This window comes from Phaethon lepturus, unplaced genomic scaffold (assembly GCF_000687285.1).
Source record: "Phaethon lepturus isolate BGI_N335 unplaced genomic scaffold, ASM68728v1 scaffold7226, whole genome shotgun sequence".
NCBI lineage: Eukaryota > Metazoa > Chordata > Aves > Phaethontiformes > Phaethontidae > Phaethon > Phaethon lepturus.
The window spans coordinates 25,736-45,406 of NW_010548351.1; the positions used below are offsets into that span (position 1 = coordinate 25,736).

Genomic DNA, 19,671 nt, shown 5'->3' on the forward strand with positions numbered 1-19,671 from the left:
TTAAGGTGAAATATGCAAAACCAACCAAGCAGAGAGTCTGAGTCTTGGCAGTGGGCATTTTGTGATCCAGTAATATTTATTCCTTTACATCTTCAGCTGGCCTCATGCAAAGGGCCGGCATGCCAAGTGACACAGAAGTTGGTTGCTTCGTTTGCCTCTTGAGAGTCGTGGCCCACCTTTGCAGGGACTGACTGGCTGTGTATCGCAGTTTTGCTTGAGGAACTGCTGCGGGCTGTACTGTCTGAGGGCAGTTTGGCTTATATCCTCCCTTTGCTTTTCTGTCTTCTAGTTTATTCAATTCTGAATCGCTAACCTTTAAAATCTACCTACCCCGATCTTTCTAAATAATTTCTCCTGTCTATGTGATAGTAAAATTCAGAGAAAAAAGCAAAAAAACCTAAATGGGGTGCAGCCAGACTCCTGGTGGGCAGGAGGGCATCGGGAGGCGTTTCGTTAGCCCCCAGCCGAAGGTGCCTCACTGCTCGCCCTGTCCGTGTCCGTCGGGAACGTCATAGCTGCTGCAGCCGTAGCCAAGGGTAAACCTGTTAGGAATGTGGAGATTAAAACTTTAAATTTAATTCCAAAACCCCATTCTTTTAATCACAGTTTCTTCTCTGCCTACAGTGAATAGGGATAGCCTTTTTTCACATTTGTGCTGCGGTGGGAGAAGGGTAGGCAACGCGTACACCATCTGTATGTACTTTCAGAGGGTCTGTAGAAGTGCAGCATCTTGGGCACGGGGGTGCGTGCCCAGTCGGTAAGGAAGGCTGCCCTCGCAGAAGAGCCTTCTGCAGGGTGAGCCAAGTGTCTTGAATAAGGAGTTCATTCTGCCTTTTTCTAGAATACGGTACACATAGGCAGTGCCTTCTGAATAGCTGTGCTCTCTACCAGTTCATCGTGATTGTCAAGAAATACTGGGTTTTTCAAGTGTCATTGCAGTCCTGAAACGTTTGCATATATCTCTCTTAACGCCATAAGGAGTAGTCATTATTCAAAATTACCTTCTTGGGAAAAAAGTTTTGTGGGATTTTTGCATTGTCCACCGATGCTAAAAGACGCTGCTTCAGCAAGAACCTTGCTAGCTAGTGGCTAATTTCAATCTTGATAGCGCATTTTCGCAAATGCTCTGCAATAGTGTTATGTCAGCTCTTCACGTGCTGAACTGCAGGGTTTGGTCCGAACCTGCAGGATATTCCTGTATTTTATAAGAAGAATTGCTAAAGGGAATGCTGCTTCCTTGCTTTATTCCTGAACAACTTGGGATGGTCCCAAATGCATCAGGGAGCAATGGCAGAAACATGTGCAGGCTAATAACCTGCAAATTGTGCAACACACATGATAAATACTGGAAAGCTCCAGAAATATTTAATGAAGTATTTAAACGTGTCATATTTGGTAGTGTGATTAGGCTATACTTGCATTTTTTGAACACGTTTTGGTTTATGTAATCCCCTTTCCCACATCCCTCGCTAATAAATAAAACACCAGGTGGACTAACCAGCGCAGAATGATCTTAAATCTGTTGAAGGTGCTAAAGTACCGCTTGTACCTCACTTGAGATTGATTTCACAGACTGAAAATGCACTGCTGATTATTATTTTTATTTTTAAATGAAAACATCTGCATTAAGTGGAGTGGATGTTTACTCTGTTCTCCTGTCCAGTTGCATTTCAGGAAGTATTTGTTTCATGGATGCCCGCAGTTGTGGGCTTGACTAGCCACAAGGGATCTGTCACCGACAACTCATTAAAAGCCGAACCATCGCTCCTGAAAAACAGATTTCCTCCCTGTAAAGGTTGCCTTCCCCTGAGTAAAATGTCAGATAAATAAAAGCTGAAATATCACTTAAGTGTGCTCTACCTATAAAATAGAAGTATATAAGCCAGCAGTATTTAGTAGTGGAGGATGTATGTTTGGTGGCATTTAATACGGTGGCATTTAATATGTTTTTTAAATTTTCATTTTTCTGATGTGAATCAGAGCTGACTACCTCCATAATAAAGTTATACATAATTTTGATTTACCCAGTTTCTCTCTTCGATATATCCACTGCAATATGTATTGTTTTCAATATCAATTCTTGGGCGAACCGTAGTTTTTTAAATATTTCTTGTAGGTGCAAGACAAGGATAAATACCAAGTGTTTTTCCTTTTCTGGAAGTGTACTTCAAGCATCATAAAGGCTCCACTTGCCTTGTTCGTATGGTAAAATCCTAATGCTGATGACAAGGAAGATGAAGTGTACCATATAGGCCTAAGTTGTCCTTTCCATCCACTTCAAATTCTGTTCTGATCTTCCCCATGCTTTGTATTTTGCATCATTTACTGCTTTCTCCTGCCTAAGAGGGCTTCTCCTGTAGCCATTAGTAATGCAGCTCTGTAAGTTGGTCATCAGCGAGGGTCTTGAGGAGTGACGTGGATGTGCTGTGTCCTGTCAGGAAAATGGCACGTCTGACACAGCCTTGTGAACCGTTTGCCCAGGAGACTAAAAAAGTTCAGTATTTGCGTGTGAGAACCCCAGGCTTGATGGTCACTTTTATAGTTTGTAGTGAATTTTCTGTTTGATTGGGTGAAAAACAGTTTAAAAATCAGTTTCAGGAATCTAGAGCTTTAAGTTGTATATAATTCACTTACCTAAATGTGACATTGGTGTAAATTTCTAAATGAGGCCACAAGCTCCACGTCCAGACCTTGACGAAGGCAAAACTCACTGCTGCGTTGGGTGGGATCCGTTCTCTGGGGTTTGAAATGACCTACAAGAAGTCAGGTATTTCCAGAGGTTACTGATCTGCTTACTTGTTTCGCTGAGCTCTGCTCAGTGCTTTCTGGGCTCATTATTCCTTTATCCTAATAAAGCATAGATAAATTTTGATGCAGCACCCATGCTGCAGCAATGCTTTTGTACGGAGAGTAATCAATAGCAGATTTGGCCTTTTTCTGTTTTAATAGTCTTACAAAAGTCTCTTTGACAGAAACAAACTCCAGAAAATACCATGATTTAAAAACAGGCTATGTGGTATTCTTACTGTCCTTTTGATATAAACCTTGATTAAAATGGGATGTGACATCCGTTGAAAAAGTATGAAAATCAAATTTTCTTTATTTTGTACTTTTTTAGGCTAACCTATGCCTCCAGTTTATCTTTCTATAATTTATGCTGTCTTTGTGCCATACCTTAATTTTGAATACATTTGTTGAAAATTTCCTGTAGCATTCATCTGTGATTGTCAAAAGGAGCTTTTATTCTGGGGGAAAAAAAAAAAGTACTGGTTTTAATTATAATTCTAAATAGCTTCATAACCACTGTGAACTCTGAATTTACATCATTTTTATGATAGCCACACCATTCCAGGTTTATCGATTTTGTCATTTGCTTCATTACATTTAATGCAAACCTTTTGTATGGAATTATTCCGGTGCTGTGCTGGGCACGGAGGGGTCAGCGTATGCAGTTTCTAGCCAAAACAGCATAGCAATATCATTTTAGTGCAGACTCCATGAATAAATGGGGGTTGTAAATACTGTCCAGCAGCAGAACGAAGTTTGCCTTCTCCCCTTGACCTTTCCAGCTGGACAAAGTTAAAAACATAGCTTGAGCTGTCTTTTTTTGTTTTTTCCTCTCTCCCGGCATTTCAGCTCGGCTCTGCAGTCGGTGCAACACGTGCCGTTTAGCTAGAGAGAAAAAGGGTCTTTTGGCCACGAGCACGGGAGTCGGGCAGCGCCTGCTCGTTCCGTGGCAACGCCACGCTTTGCCGTGGGACTTGTCTGGCAGCACCAGTTCTGTGCAAAATGGAGATCTTGCCCACGGCAAAGTGCTGACCTGCTGCTCAGAATGAGTTTTGAAGAGCCAATGTGTGTTTTGGCAGAGATACTGTGAGTCTGGAGTCTCCAGTTGTTTCACCGTTTCACTGGGATAAAGTTTTGATTTCATTTTGTAAATAGGCAACAGCGTTCCTGGATTTGTTGTACTTTTTAAGGTCCTTAGTTCTTAATACTGTATCACTTTTTCCTGGATAACACGATTATTATTTTTAATCTAACTTCATTTTTTTAAAAAATATGAAAACAGTGGTGCAAAGCAGGTGAGTAAATGGATTCTTTTTTTTCTCCAGAAGGCAATGACTTAGGCTCAAAAATGAATTTCAGTAATTGATTGGGGGACTAGATTTCCGGCACCACTCTTCCTTGACCACAAAATAAGATGGATGTCCCCCCCTTCTTGACCCCACCTCAGCAAGGCTGCTGCTTGGCTATTGTCAGTCCTCAACTCAGCTGCAGCTTTCTGTGCAAGAGCAGAGCTGGGTATTTAAAATGACGGTGACAAAGCCTGTATAGTTTCTCGACACATTTAGAGGACAGAAGGGAAAGATTATGTTTCTCATTCAGTGATCCAGTCTGTTATATGGCTTCGCTATCTCGCAGTTGGGTGGCTCCATGAGATAAAGTGGCCATACGAAAATGAAGCCACCTGCAATTCGGTTCAATCCAAAATTGTTATGCCTTGAAAGCAAAACCTTTTTGGAGGAATGAAGAATTAAACTGTAGTGGTATAATTGTATTTTACAATCTTTTCATCATAAATTGGTTTTATATGAACATATGTTCACTGTGTTTATGCAGCAAGGGATGTTGTACGGTCCTTTTAAGTACCTAAATTGCTGCATCATTTGAAAATATCCTCAAAAGAAGTTCAGATCATATAAAACCTACATGAATATTTAGATCATCCTATGGAGGATCCTCATTTTCTTTTCTTTTAAAAAATCATGTTTGTGCTTGGATCTGCAATGTTTTCTTCCAATGTAAAATAAGGATCTAATTCCAAGTGAAGCACAGAGGGAATCCTCAGGCACTCAAATATCTGTTGTGAGATTAATAGGAATAGTGTAAAGTTGATTATCTAGGTGTAAATCTCTGAATGGCTTTAGTAAAACAGCTTTAAGGTAGGAAACCCTTTTGTTTAAGACCAGATGATATAGGGTGAATTCGAGATGGCAGCGTTCGAAAGAGCTGTTAGATGATGGTCTCATTTGTACAACTGATTTCTGCTACCGAATATAATTTTCCGCCAGTTTTTCCCCTACCAAAAGCCTGTGGGATCTAATTTTGCTTTTGTTTACCCTTTGGTAGTCCCATAAATGTCAAAGAAACAAATGAGAGAATTCTGTCTTCATGTGGAAGTAACCTCTGCTCCAGTCTTCTGTGGTTTTTTTAAAGCTCTTTTTTTGGAGTTATTTTTCCAAATCATTGAACAATAGTACAGTAACACTGTGATAATATGCATGCACGGCTTGTCCAAGGTGCTGTTCGCACACTGAGAATTCTTCTTCCTTTCTCTTGTTTTACTAGGGAAAGCGAAGTTTTCTTAATTGTTCTTTTGAAGGAACATGAGACTTTCAAGAACAATCAAAATACTTTCCCTATATAATTCTGCCTCACTCTCCTGTCAGTCAGAAGTTGCTTATAAGGCAGTCATGATAGTTAATACCGGAATATAGAATGATGTTTTTCCATTTAAAAAAAAACCAAAGCACACAACAACAACAACAACAACAACAACAAAACACCAAACCCCAGAATTTATCTCATTTAAATAGATAAGCTAATGGGCTACATAAAACTGTGACGTGGTGCACAAGATTTCTTAAGGCAAGTGGTTTGCATGAAGATCCCCGTAAGCAGTTCTTGCTGCATTTCCAGGTGCACAACATACGTGTCACCACATCCATCTACTTCTCCATGCAGTGAAACATTGTTCTTTTTCATACGCATTAAAAATTGCTTGTCATGACATGTGGTGGGAAATGGATCTTTCTGGTGTGAAAATTAGCTTTGGAAATTATTAGTTTTTTCTTTTTCTCTTCTTCCTTCTACTGTTTTTGTGACCCCTCAGTAGCCCTGTATGTGAGTTTCACCCTTGAACCTGCTTTATTTTGTATTTAATTTATATGCTTAAGCTCAGGTCATATGCAGCATCAGCTATTGATTAGGTCCTGCTTTTAAAACCAGACTTACAAATAAGATGACTGCTCCAAGGGGGTCAAGTGGTTTGCCTGGAATGATTCACGAAATAAGGGGGCTCGCGGTTATCTGAACCGTTTTGCTGGGGGTTGGGGAGGGTGGGGGTGGTTTTTAGCTCTCTGCCTTGAGCTCCCATTGCTCTTCAAAGATGTGGCTCTCTTGCTTCTTGTGGAGCAGCTGGAAAGCGTAATTAAGGGTTAATGTTCAGGCGGGGGGGTAAGCAGCAAGCTCTTGCCAGTAAGTTAGGCGAGCAGCACTCGGAATGACTGAGAAGGATGGGAGAAATGTACTGAGAAGCCAGTTGTGCAGGTATCCTCTTTACCTATTTAAAAAAGATTTGTTGCTTTGATTGCAAGGAAGAAAATATTGGGGCAGGGCTTTTCTCTGGCCATTTTATTTAAGTGCTGTCACATTTCAGTATGAATAAGATGTTTGAGATTTTGTTTGAAGGGTCAGGTAGGGTAACTGGTACGCTCTTTGATCCAGACTCGCTGCCTAATGCTACAAAGGAGTAAAAGTTTTCTTGCACAAGAATGCCTTTTTGTTATGACAATCCTGGCAGAAGCAACAGCTGTCTCTGCTGTGAATGTATTTATGGACTGATGTCAGGAAAAAATACTAATAAAAAAGTACCACCTAGCAAGAAAATTTTGAAGGCATATGGATTAAGTTAACTTTTAAGATTCTTTGTTAACGGCTTTAATTTCGTAAGGCTTGTAGAATCATTATTCAGTGGCTAATAAGTAAATGTGAATGAACAGTTTAGACATGTAAACGTTTATATTTAAGAAATCACAATAGCTAAGATGACGTGAAGGTTGATGATGTTAATTTCAAAACTAAATATTTTTCTTTAAAAAAAAGTAGCAATTTGCAGAGAAAAATATTAAAGTGTATAACTTCTAGGAGATTCTGTATATAAACCTGCATCTGCAATATTTCCTGTTGATACTAGATGTCAGGTGTAAAAGTTAGTTAACAATACTAACCTTATTTCTAATAATAAATCATCTTCTATCTATATCTATTTTTTTTCCTTTTTGAATTAGGGATGCAGTTATTTCACGATGCTGTTTTTACCAGTTCTAAATGGAATAATTCTTTTACATTTCTGTTCATTAGAAGCCCTGCATGTATAGATAAAAACAGACTTTTAAGTTAGCATACTCAAGTCTCCTGCAAGATGGAATAAAGCCCTTTGGAGGTCACCTGTCATCCCGGTTTTGCAGTGCATGTTGTCTCGGAGGTTATGGTTGTCCCTTGGTACTGGGATTTCTAAACTGTGAAGTTTCAGATCCAGGGTCAAGGAATTCCTTGTTAATTCCAGAGTTAACCTCTCCAAGTGAATAGTGATCCAGAAGGAAAGCTACAAGAAAGCTCCTGTTAGGCTGCTTTTAAATTCTACCCAGGAACTAAGCTTATGGGGTGATACCAGGTAGCAATAGGGTTTTGATGATACTTTTACTTTCAAGTACTGCACTTCAGTAAAGCATTAGTGCTGTTATACGTGTTTTACCTATATCTTTATAAATGTACTTTGTGACAACAGTAGCATTATGAATGTAATTATGAATTATCAGCACTTTCGAAATAAACGCTCCCTGTTCTATGTTTTTAAGTTGGTACTTAACATGTCCTGAGGCCAGGGAAGCATATTTTAATTTAGAAATTATGTGGATTAGTGGAACTGGAAGTGTTGTGTTCAGTTCCTGAAATTTTGTAGAACCTCATTATGCTGCTGACAGCTGTGCATCTGCAGGGCGGATGAATATTAAATATATTAAAGGGTGAGGGACTCAAATATTACAGTGATCATATAAATGCCAAAAACAGATGAATGCCATTTACTTTTATGAATTAAAAGAAATAGACCTATGGTTTCACATAGGTGGAAAGAAACATTCCCTGGTGAATATGCAGAAGAGTTGTCGCATATGCTCTGTGCCCTGTTCTGCAGGATGTATAGTAGTGCCACACTGATTTTGTAAAACATTGTTCAGAAAGTTAAAGATCTGCTAACAAAAACTGAATGTAGTGATCCAAACATATTGGATGCTTATGGTTCATACGGGTGTTCAAATAGGAACATTTGTTCCAAAATGCTTATAAACATAAATCTGCAGGGTGGATTGCTGTCCTTACCCTGGGTGATAAACATTTCACAGATGACATGAATTTGGCTGGCTTGAAAACAATAAAACAAAATGGCTTTTTTTGTCAACTGTGATCCAGTCCGCTGTTTATTTCCATAGCAGTTTTCAAAGTATTTCAAAATTGATGTGATTACTAGGTCCCAAGGTGACCAAGAACAACGTTATTTTTGGTTCCCATTTAATACGTCAGGTCTTGTATTTGCTTTCCTTTCCTACCATCTTTTCTGGCTTTTCTTTTGACTGACTTTTCTTTAAAGTTCTTTTTTTTTTTTTTTTCCTGTCTAGAAACCAGTTATTCTTTCCTAATCCTTCGTGTTCTGTAGGTGCCCTGTTAAGTCTTTTGGGTCTAATTTGTTATGTTAAGATCTTTCATTGCAAGCGTTCCAGAAGTGGTGTAGACTTGGGCAAAGGAGTGGGTGGCAGAGGAGGACACAAATCACAGAGGCATCTTCTTTTTGAAATATGTCATGAGATGATTAACTTGAGTTTGGCTAACTACTGGAGGAAGATGGATGGGTCTTCAAATTCATATGTAACTGCCCAACAGGCATTTCATGTCTGAGTGGACCTTGGCAGTACTGATATTGCGAAGTCACCTTTAGGCTGACCTGCTCAGGGCTGTTGCATGAGGCCCTGAATCCACACAGAATTAGGTTTCCTCCCTCATGGACCTCACCATATAGCAGACAGGACAACACTGACATCTGTGGAACAAAAGGTTGTGATTTCGGAGGAGGCCGTTTGGTGAAAGGTCAGCAGCTAAAGCTAAGTGTGTACAGTGTATGGCCCAGAACAGCTTCCAGTCGGATGTTTTCCATTATATGACTGCTTATAGCTTTTCCCCTTCCCTATAGAAATGATTTCCTAATGTTTGTCATCTCTGTGACAAAGGTGCTTTCACATCACTGGTCTCCTAGCTCCTGGGTCAGGCAGTGACCCAGCACGCTCTGGTCCTGCAGCCACTCTCAGACAGTCGCTGCTTTTTCACTGAAAGATCTTCCCTGATTTGGAAATGCTGGTTTCTTTTTTACACTCTGGGGGTTTACTTAGAATAATCCCACTTAGTAACAATAACAAATGGCAGACTGAAGTGCTTATTTGTACCCTTTACCAGTCTTCTCGGAGTAACAGGAGTGTTACTTGTTTACTCGTATAATAAGTACTTATTATTACATCTGTACTTATATGAGTAAGCAAATGTACTTCTGTAGCTACATAAGCACACAGAGTGCCCAGAGAAGTGCAGAGTACTATTTTTATGGACGTGGTACAAATATCAATAAATGTATAAAAGCACACAGAAAGAAGTCACCCTTTCGTCAAATTTTTTGTAGCGTAAGCAGGTAAGGCAGAAATCAAACGCGCGTTTTGTTAACTTATTTCTTTAAAATCACATAGGAGAACAAGCAAATTTGGGGCAATGAAGTATAGAGTCAGAACTGTAAGTATGGGAAGTAATTCCAGTGGGAGTTTGGATGTGGAACTTGGATTCATTGCCTTGAGTAGTGAGAATGAAGTTTGCTGTAAGCGCCTTAAAAGGTCAGAAGCCTGACGATGAATTCTAAGGTGTTTCTCCCACCTTGAGCACCGACTCATCTAAACTCACCCATATGCTTATCTAATATTGATTGCAAGTCAACTGCAGGTCTGAGTTACAAAATGAGATGTGATGCTAAGAAATGACAAATATAGACTCGTAAAAACAGAGGATCAGGGCATTGCGTGTGCATTGAAGCAACGACTGGAAAACAAATCTCAAATGTTTTTATAGTATCCACTGCTGGTCTTGTTTTATATCAGTAGGAGGGCAACAGCCTTAGGAGCATAGATATATGATGTACGTGGGTCTGCTGCTCTTTTTCAGTAGGCCTGAGAAATCACATAGCTGCAAAGCAGAGAAACATGTAGTCAGAGTGAGGAGTCAGAATTTGGAACTGTGTGCGGACCTCAGCCATTTCGGAGCATTTGTGTGTTAAAATCTCTCTGACTTTGATAATGCCCGGGCAGGTGGGCAGTGAACAAGAGAAAGCTGTAGCTAAGCCAAATGGCTTCTTGTCTTAAAGTAATTGAAGACATTTATTTTTCGTTGGTTATTTTTTCAGGGGCCAATTTTACAGTGGAAATTACTAGAACAATTTAGATTTCATGTCTCAAAGGTGAGTTGCTGTTGCCAGATCAGTATAAGAGGAAAGGGGTAAAACTAAACAGAACACCTGGAGGCACCTCACACACACACCTTTCATCATCTGGAGTGTCACTTACTCATCCTAAAATCAGAGCCCACAGCTGTATTAAAGATAAAATTGCCTGGTCTTTGGAACCCTGTAGGAAGGCTGCTGAGCCTGTGCTAAGCAGGGTCAGTACCAGAAACCTGTATCAGAGTGATTTAAAACTACTGCAGCATCTTGAAATGTGTAGTGTTCACTAACTATGCTCCAGTGGCTGTGGGTTTTAGTTATTATTTTAGCACTTCCTGGACGCTGAGCAACTCAATACAACCATGTTAAACAAAAATAATCCCCCAAACCAAATTGGGGCACTGAGATATCCTAAACTGTTCTTCCCGCTCTAGCATTAACTGGCCATTTTTGTGTTTTTTTAAAACAGTGTGATAAACCAGGATCTGATAGAAAAAATTCATTGGTGTGTGATACTAAAATAGTGCAGTTCCTGAGTGCAAGATGTTAATTGTTTGGATATTCATCCACTAAGTGTTAATACTAATTTTCTAATTTTTAAAAAAAGTCACCAAAACACAAGAATCTTTACTGGTTTACCCAAAGGTACCAGCCAGGTAACAAGGTTGACACTCTGCTGTGACTTTACTCAAAACATTTACAGTTTTGGTATTATTTCCTCCTAATCTTTGTCTTAAGACCTAGAAAGCATATCTCAAGTCATTGTATGACTGCGGGTGATAGAATTAATCTAATGTAATATGTGATTTCAAAGGGGACAGATGTCTGGAGATCGAATGTCAAGATTCCTTTTTGCTTTGTCATCCCCCTAACCGTGTAAAAGAGGTGCTTCTGGTGTCTGGCCCTTGGGCACGTTTACCTTCCCTTCATTGCTGGGGCCTGTCGCGCCTGCGCTCAGCCTCTCTCCTCGTGGAATTTTCATGTTTGCCGAAAAAGTCGAAGCGTCTTAAAGGTGTGCGACCTCTACTTTTCTTCTCAAAGCTGAATTTCTTAAATTATTAGTAATAAAACCGTGTAAACAATGGAACACCAGAATTAACACGATTTTTGGTTAGCAGCCCTGTTGAATAACCACCTCGCTTTGCTACATCCCGCCCTTTGTCCTGGCGGTACGCGTGGGCACCCGTAGCCCCGTCTCCGATAAGCTCCCTGCAGGCCCGGGGAAGCCCGTGGGTGGTGTCCTCGGGGCAGCACTAATGTCGTCCACCCGGCGCTAACCCCGCCTTGTTGCGTTGCTCTGTAGAGTTCCATGCAGCCCTCCGGCCTACTGACGCCACGTTTTAGAAGTACTGGTAGCTCCAAACAAATTTTGTCTATCTTTACAACTGAGAGCCGACATAAAATTTAATATTAAGGGATGAAGCATTCTGTGTCTTTCTTCAAGTTTTGGCTCGGTAATTAATTTGTTTCTACACGGAACATATGCACAGAATCATTGTCAAGAAAAAAGACCCAAACCCCAGTTGCGTGCTGCTATACCGATCTGCCGTAACAGCTAGCCTGTGGAGGCTTATTTGGTTTTCCTTCAAAACGAGCATGACTTATGTGCTCTTAGTTCCCTGGAAGTAATGCCGTGATGGTACACGAGCCTATGCAAACATTGACCTTACAGTATGCGGCTTGACACGTGCCGGGGGCAGCAGGGCCGTCGGGGGCTGCCCGGGGTGCAAGCGCAGCGGTGCTGCTGGGCTCAGGGAAGGGTGCGGGCACAGGGAGCCCGGGCCCTGCGGGCGCGCTGTACCCGTGTCTCCCTCAAAGCACCACACAGACACGCTGAAGGGAGGGAGGGGCTGAAGGTTTGGTGCAAGTCATGGCCCCAAATGTGTAAATAGAGGTAACTTGCAGCCATTATTGCAGGGCAGGAAAGTAGCAGTTACTTAGTGATCCCATTCCACCGGCAGCAGCGAGGTGGGTGCTAACCTTCCGCCCATGCTCTTTGTACGTTGCGAATCGCTACTTATTATTTAGATTAAATTTCTGCATTTTTTTTGCTATCCAAGTGCCTTAGTTTCAAATTTTCCACAGTTTCCTAGTGACATCCGTCATGATATGATTTCTATTAATTTTCCTAATATGATTCCTTAATATGATTTCCTATTAATAAGATGAATGATTAGTAACATTTCAGAATTAGACCTTTTCTTGTCGTTTTTTATACTGTCAACTGAATATAACAATAAATAAAAGAAAGATTTAAGTAAGTGCGAACCTTCTGAAAATGTAAAAACCACTATAGTAAATAACTTCCAAATTCTCTAACACCCATTTTATCTTCCTCATTTTTCCCCTTTTCCCCTTTGGGGCTATGGCAGAGGAGAACAACAGATGGTTATCAGTCAAGAGTAACTAGGGAAACCGCAAAACCTGCCCCAATTGCTATGGAGACAGCCATTTCTGTGCTTGGTATGCACTATTTGTTACATCAGCAACCAGAGAGAGTTAAAAAAAGAGAAAAAAAAAAAAAAATTGTTCCAAACCCCCTGCTATTGAAAGGGAATCTTGGGTTTGTGTGTATTTATCCTTGTGTGGAAGAGGCAGGAGTAGTCTATGTGTTCATATGCCACTTAAGTTTTTCATTAAGCTAATATGATGTCTGTTTTTTGACAGCAACAGTTTGAATTCTGAGTTAATATAATAAAAAAACTTAAGAGTAAATACTTGATACTTTTGAATAATATGCAGAGTAATTATTTTATAAGCAACTCTTCTCCTCCAATTCGGATATCCCTCCATCCTTATTTAACAACCTGGCAACATAGGTCGGGTATGAAAACGGAAGACAGAGAATATGACTGCGCCCAATTATTTCATGCAGATGAGCTGTTTCTGCACAGTGCTTCAACCGTAGCTTTTGGCAAAACCACATCTTTAGGAAGTGGGGTGGAGGGGTGGGGGGGAAGGAATTTTGGAACACTTGTAAAATCCCAGAGGGAGATTTCAGCTTGATCACAGCAGCTCTGTCATCTGTGTTATGTACCACCGATTTACTCCGCTTCAGAATTACTTTGCTGTTGAATTTGATGTATCAATTCCTTAAATTTTCTGATACAGGCAGGTCTTATAGAATGATTTTAGCATAGCCTCAACAGAGAGTAAAAATTAAATATGAAAAATGCATTAAAAGTTACTTTGAAAAAACTTTACTTCAATTTAACTGAATTTAGTATTCCTTCAAAGGACCATCTATTACCATTTATGGGGCTTCCTTTTCAATTTAATTTAAGGGTAAGGACTTCAGTTTGGTATGTGAGAAATTTTACTAGATGTATTGGTGTCACTTTCCTTTGAAATTTTAACATTCTCAAAGTTATATAAGGACTGGTTTGGAGGCTGGACAATAAATCTTAAGAGTCTCTCTCTAATTCTTACAGGTTAGTGAAGAACTTCAGTACTAGGATGTAAACTTTACAATAAAGCAGTGGCATAGACCTGGAAGTTTGTATTAGAAAAAACATTGAAACCGTTTGGGAAAAATATTGTCCCAACTGAGGTTCTTTTGCAGATATAATTAACAAGATTCTTTTTTTTTCCCCCTAACAACAATTCTATAGTAAGTTACAGTGAATTTACTTCAATGTGAAATGGCTATTGAAAATTCCTTTAAATACTTTAGTAATACAATACCCTTAGTATGGATACTTCTGGTTAAATATGCAAGTCTTTTATTAAGGAGGAAATGGCTCTTGCTTATCTCAGATATATAACAGTAGGTATCTAGAACAGTGGTAGAGTAATTTTGTATCCGTAACAGTAGAACTTTCTTAAATATGCAACTTTCTAACACTTCTTTTTATGCTAAACCTGTAAAATATGAAAACCAAAGAAATCTGAAAAGTATTTATTACAGTACTTGTTAATGCAGGCTTTTATTTAAATATTTAACTAGATTCTCCACAAAATACAGAAAGAGGTTATAGTAATTAAACTACTGTCACAGTATAATTAAAAACCAGATTAACACTTGAGCTCTGCAATGGCCTCGGTAGTGTTTGTAAATGGGAAAAAAAAATCCCTCACGGAAACAAATGAAGTACAAACCACTGATTATATAGTTTGCTATTGTGAAATGTTGATGCTCGAAAGACCTCTTCTTCATGAATGTGAGTATGGCTAATTGCAGTAAAAATATTAAAACCTTTTATATATGACTTCAGGTTAGTTGGTGTACTAGGAAGAAACGTTGCTAGTAATATAAATGTAGGTTTTAAATATTAACTAGCTTTAATGTTAGTAAAAGTTTAAGTTCTTTTGGTTTTGGAAAATTTCACCCTGGATGAACTAAATTCCTTAATATATTAGAACAGTTTTGTTGGTTTTTGTGGTGTTTTTTTTTAATCTTAGTAGCATGATAAAGTTTTATCAGCTTTGTTGCTGGGGATTTTTATCTCTCAAATGCATTTGAAAACTACATACTCCTTATTGTTGTGAGCTAAACCTCCAAGCCTCAGTATTTAAAGGATTGTTTCAAATGGCAAAAGAATATCAATATTGTAAAATCCCATTCCTTACAACTGTTATTTGAGATGTAACTCTCATGTGTCGTAGATAATGTGCAAATCTAAATGGATAAGTCGGAGTTATACTCTGTCAGGGGAATTGTGCTTTAAACAGTTAAAATGGTGTCTTGGCCAAACCATGGACTGTCCAGTGATAGGAATCTATTCAGCTGGAGCGTTATTTCTCATTTCATAGAAAGGTGATTTCTGCCTAAGTTTTTTTCTTTAAAACTTGAATTTTCAAGATAGACAATGATCAATCAGTTGCATACAGTCAAATAATTTTCCTGCTTTTTAATAAAAACTGAGACTAGCTATTGAGTTATGGTTAGAGTCAGATTATAATAATACATATGGCGTTACGTGTTATAGCTCTACCATATGAAAGATGCCTTTTTCTCCAAATAGTTTTATAAATACTTGCATTGCTTATAAGCATTTGTCTGTGTCACACTTCACCTAAATCCCATATACCCCTTCAGTATTTTCCTTGCCCGAGTGTTTTGGTCCATTCCACGAGATCTTCTGGTATTGCTCTTTGTGTCTCTTGGTATTGTCTGGTTGCTAATTGCCTGTCGCAGAGATCTCGGATCCCTGGAGCCTCTTAGGTGAGGTCAGAGTAGATAATTCAATCACACGCGAGCTGCTGGGTTTCCCAGGCTGGGATCTCGGGCTCACTGATGTTGGAGCAAGAACCCTTCTGACGGCGTCACCGAGCCCAAGTCTAGAGCTTTGTGTCTAACGCGTGAGAGATTCGGCATTTAACCCAAACACTTTACCCCAAATAAAAGTTAGAGATCTACCTTACTTAGCAAAAGTGAGACAGAATTGGAAGTTCAAAGTTTGGTGGTGTTTATTTGTTCATGCCTTGCCTTGTAGCTCTTACAATGTGCCATACGTATTGAATGGCTATTTCACACAGCTCGGTTATTGTGGTTTCATTCATCCTTTAGCCTCTTTTAAATATAGAGGCTCACTTTTTCTGCGTGAGAACCCTTCTTTTCTTCAGAGGCAATTGAATCACTTGTTAGTTTTAGGTAAAGCCTGAGCTTAGTGCTGTATTCATTCAAAAGGCAGGAGTAAATGGGGGTATAAAAAGTTACTTTGTCCATTTTAAAATTGTGCCTTGAATCTGAGTTTGTGTTGTCTGACCTTTCTCCAGTGTTACATTATGCGATTGCATGCATAACATCCTGTTTGTAACACTGAGGAGAAAAAGATCTCCTAGAAAGGCTATGAACATTGACAAGTAGAGATGGCATTTAAATCTGGATAAATGCTTCTGGTGGCTGAGAGCATTTGTTAAATTCACCTGTAAACTTGGAGCAGCTGATCTGTCTCTCAGGTAGCAGTGCTCCATTCAGAAGGCAGTGATGAAGAAATGGGAGCAGTGTTGCATGTTCCTCAGGGAAATGTATGTGCCACTGTTCTGAAATACTTTTTTTTTTTCCTTGTTTTTAAAGTTGAATTTTTACTTTCTCTGCATATGATTAGTTTAATTCAGGTAAGATGTTCTTCTCAACAAATGTTAGGCATGTCTGTTCTGCACACTGAATAGCTGCATGCACAGCTTACCCACTTTGAGAATGTGATTTGGCTGCTAGCCCACATCACAGGATTTTTATTTTGTCTTCACAGGTATAAAAGTACGTGTTCAACACCTGTCTTTGCTTTTAGGCAAAGGCTTTACCTGAAGTTTTCTCAAAACTTTAAAACTAACACGTTTGCTTGGAATGAAGACATTGTTTAGACTTTAACCTCTCGAATCTCTAGTCTCTGCTTAACCACTCACCAGGGTGCTGTACAGATGCAATGAAACAGAATTTCCATCTTTACACGTAGAGAAATGAGTGGGAAGGTGAAGGGTCTTAAAAACAGTCATGCCTAATTTTAAGACAACTAATAGTTCTACTCCTTTTGAGAAGAAATTCTCATGCTTAGTGTTAAACACAGATGTGAGTGTTTTGGCATGGTAGGTATCAGGAGATCTGCAGCTATCACAGATACAGGTTCAGTTTATGGGGCACACAGCAGCAGCGTGTATCTCTAATGACTATTGTCCCTATTTACTGACTATCCCGCTACGCATATATCTTTTGGACATCTAGAGGTTTCTCTTGTGGTCCTGTGAATTAATCACACAGACCAAACTTGGTGGTTAGCGCTAGCATGACCGGACCTAGCAAAACATGTTTAAGATTGTCATTACACTTTTTCAACAAAAATCAATCCGTTGGAGTAGCAGTTTTTTAAAAAAAAACAATACACCACTTATGAAGCCCTTTAATCAGAAGGCTTTGTGACTAGCACACGGGGTTTATTTGCTTATTTTAGTGTATTTGGCAGGAAAATCAATATTATAGTATAACTCCAATAAAAATACGCAATATATAGTACTTCCCATAGAAGAAGAGAGGTGATTCTCAAGTTGCGCCTGCTTTCTCTGTCATGCTAGCATGTGCCAACTTTATGCTTAATAAAGCCAACTGAAGTGTAAAGTACTTAGTCATGCAACCAGCATGATATTTAACTCATTTTAAGTTTATTCCTCCTGAAATGCACCATCCTTTCTTTTTGAGCAACAAATTGGTAACAACCCACGCAACTAAACGGGGATCTCAGAAAAAGCCACTCAGCAGCCACTGGTCTTCCCAGCAGTCCAAAAAGACACAGTTTTTAGCATCTTTGCGAGGTGGCGGGAGAAACAGAGAGAACATAAATAAGTATGTTGTATATATTTATATACATATGTATATATACTATGCATGCAGTCTTATGCTACAGAAAAATCCATTTGGGATGATTGTGCATCCTGGTATCCGTCAGTATAGGAGACATCACTGAAGTTTTGACAAATTCAGCATGTTCTCCAAAGTTACAAGAGCTTTGAGAAACCTTAGCTAGGCTTTATGCTTGCTAAGCTTTTTAGTAGACCTTGTAGTGTGTATGGTTTTTTATGCACTTTAAATCATAAAAACCATGATGTTCATCAAGACGAGGCTACATTACAAAAGATGTAGACTTCATATAGTCTTCAAATGTATGCATATTCAAAATGTTTAATGGTAGCAGATCAAACTCAATCTTTAAAAGTGGTGCATAAAGATTCTATTTGCCCGTGCTTCATTTAAACCTTTGTATTCCCTGCTGCTTTTTACCCCTAAGAGACTTTAGTTTGGTTTTTGTTTTGTAACTATACTGTAGTGCTCTGTCTGTGCTTTACTGTTGTGTAATAAAAAGTTGTGACAGATATCTGCTCAGACCAAAAATTAGGTACAGCAAATAATTGGAAAGAAGTTGGTAAAACTATACAAATATATTATACATGGGTGTAATATATTTGCTGCCTCTGCATATGTATTTATTATTTTGTGATAGCAACCAGAAACTGCAACGCAATCTTGGTATCTTTGTTCATGATACTTCACACACACCGGGCAAATAGTCTCTGCCTCACCAGATCTAAAGTACATGCTGTGCAAAGAGCAGTATAATATAGAGTCGGGAGCCTGCATCTATTTTTTTATGGAATGCAGATATTGCACTTACACATGGGTACGTACGTAATTTTATTTCTCTAAGTGTAAAATTTAAAGGATCAGATGTCAGAAAATGTAATCACTGAATTTTAAATTACAAAAGAGACAGATGTAGCTGTACTGCTGTATCCACGTATATTGTACAATATATTTAAATCATCTGTATGCAGGGAGACAAATGAGAGAACTCCACCATCCAAATATTAAATTACACATTTTGAAACAAAATAGTGTTTTAAGTGTACGTGTGTATAATGCTTTCTGTCACTGGATTGCTCTCCCTGATGCAGTTAGACAGAATCTGTAGTTAGTCAGAAATCTTTCAATAGAACGGGCTACCAGATGGGACCAGTAACAATGCAGAGAGGCATTGAACCACCACAGACATTTGGTGCTTAGAATAATAAAAAGACTATAAAATTAGATTAGTTGAGTCTAATTTGGAATTGGTATATTCCCTATGCACTCTCACAGCTCTTGGGCAGATAAAGGCTGGAGATTTAGTACTGTCAGGACAGAGGACTCCAACTTCCAGTAAAAGAAAAAAAGGCATTCTGGGAGGTCACGGAGGGCAGCACAGTGACCTGCAATGATTTACAGGCCTTTAGCTTAATGAAATTGTTTCAGTGACATGACGGTAAAAGCTCATAATGGATTGGATGCCCTAATGTAATGAAATTACTCCCTTCTGCCTTTAAAAAAAAAAAAAAAAAAAGGCGCAATTAATATTTACTGAGACCTGACAGGCTTCAGTGTGCGGTAGCGTGCAGCGCTGTCAGACAGCAGCGAGCAGAGCCAGAGCAGCGTGGCAGCCGAGCAGCCCCGTGCCGGGTGGCGAGCAGGCGCTGCGAGGGGGTGGAGGGACACCTCGGTGACGGGGAAGCCCTCAACCTGGCGCTCCGAGGCAGCTCTGCCCGTGCCGGCCAGCCTTCATCCTCTCCCTTCCTTTCTGCAGGCAACTGGACAACAACCAGATCAGCTGCATCGAAGATGGAGCCTTCCGAGCCCTGCGTGACCTGGAGATCCTGTGAGTTGACTTGGTGCCGTGCTGGGGCGGCGGGGGGGTGGCTCTCCCGTGCTGCAGTGCTGGGCGAATCTGGGGGCTTGATATCCTCCCTTCCCACCTCAGACCGGTGGGGTAGGTAGCAAAGTGAAATCTCACACTTCCCCCAGGCTGGGGTTACTGCTAATTGAAGCACAATAGACGACTTCTTTGCTGCCGCTATCGCCGTGCTCGCTGCTGCGTGGAACAGATGGGGTTCAG

At 39.7% G+C, this 19,671-nt stretch overlaps 1 protein-coding gene across 1 annotated transcript in view; it reads left to right on the plus strand.

Moving 5' to 3' along the window:
• LOC104622998 (slit homolog 3 protein-like) overlaps positions 1-19,671 on the plus strand; it is a gene marked incomplete at both ends in the record, with an annotated part of 148,817 nt that overhangs the window by 7,232 nt on the left and 121,914 nt on the right. Inside the window, one exon of the mRNA XM_010289936.1 lies at positions 19,363-19,434. Coding sequence (XP_010288238.1) covers positions 19,363-19,434 — 72 coding nt within the window. The remainder of the gene's footprint in view (positions 1-19,362; positions 19,435-19,671) is intronic.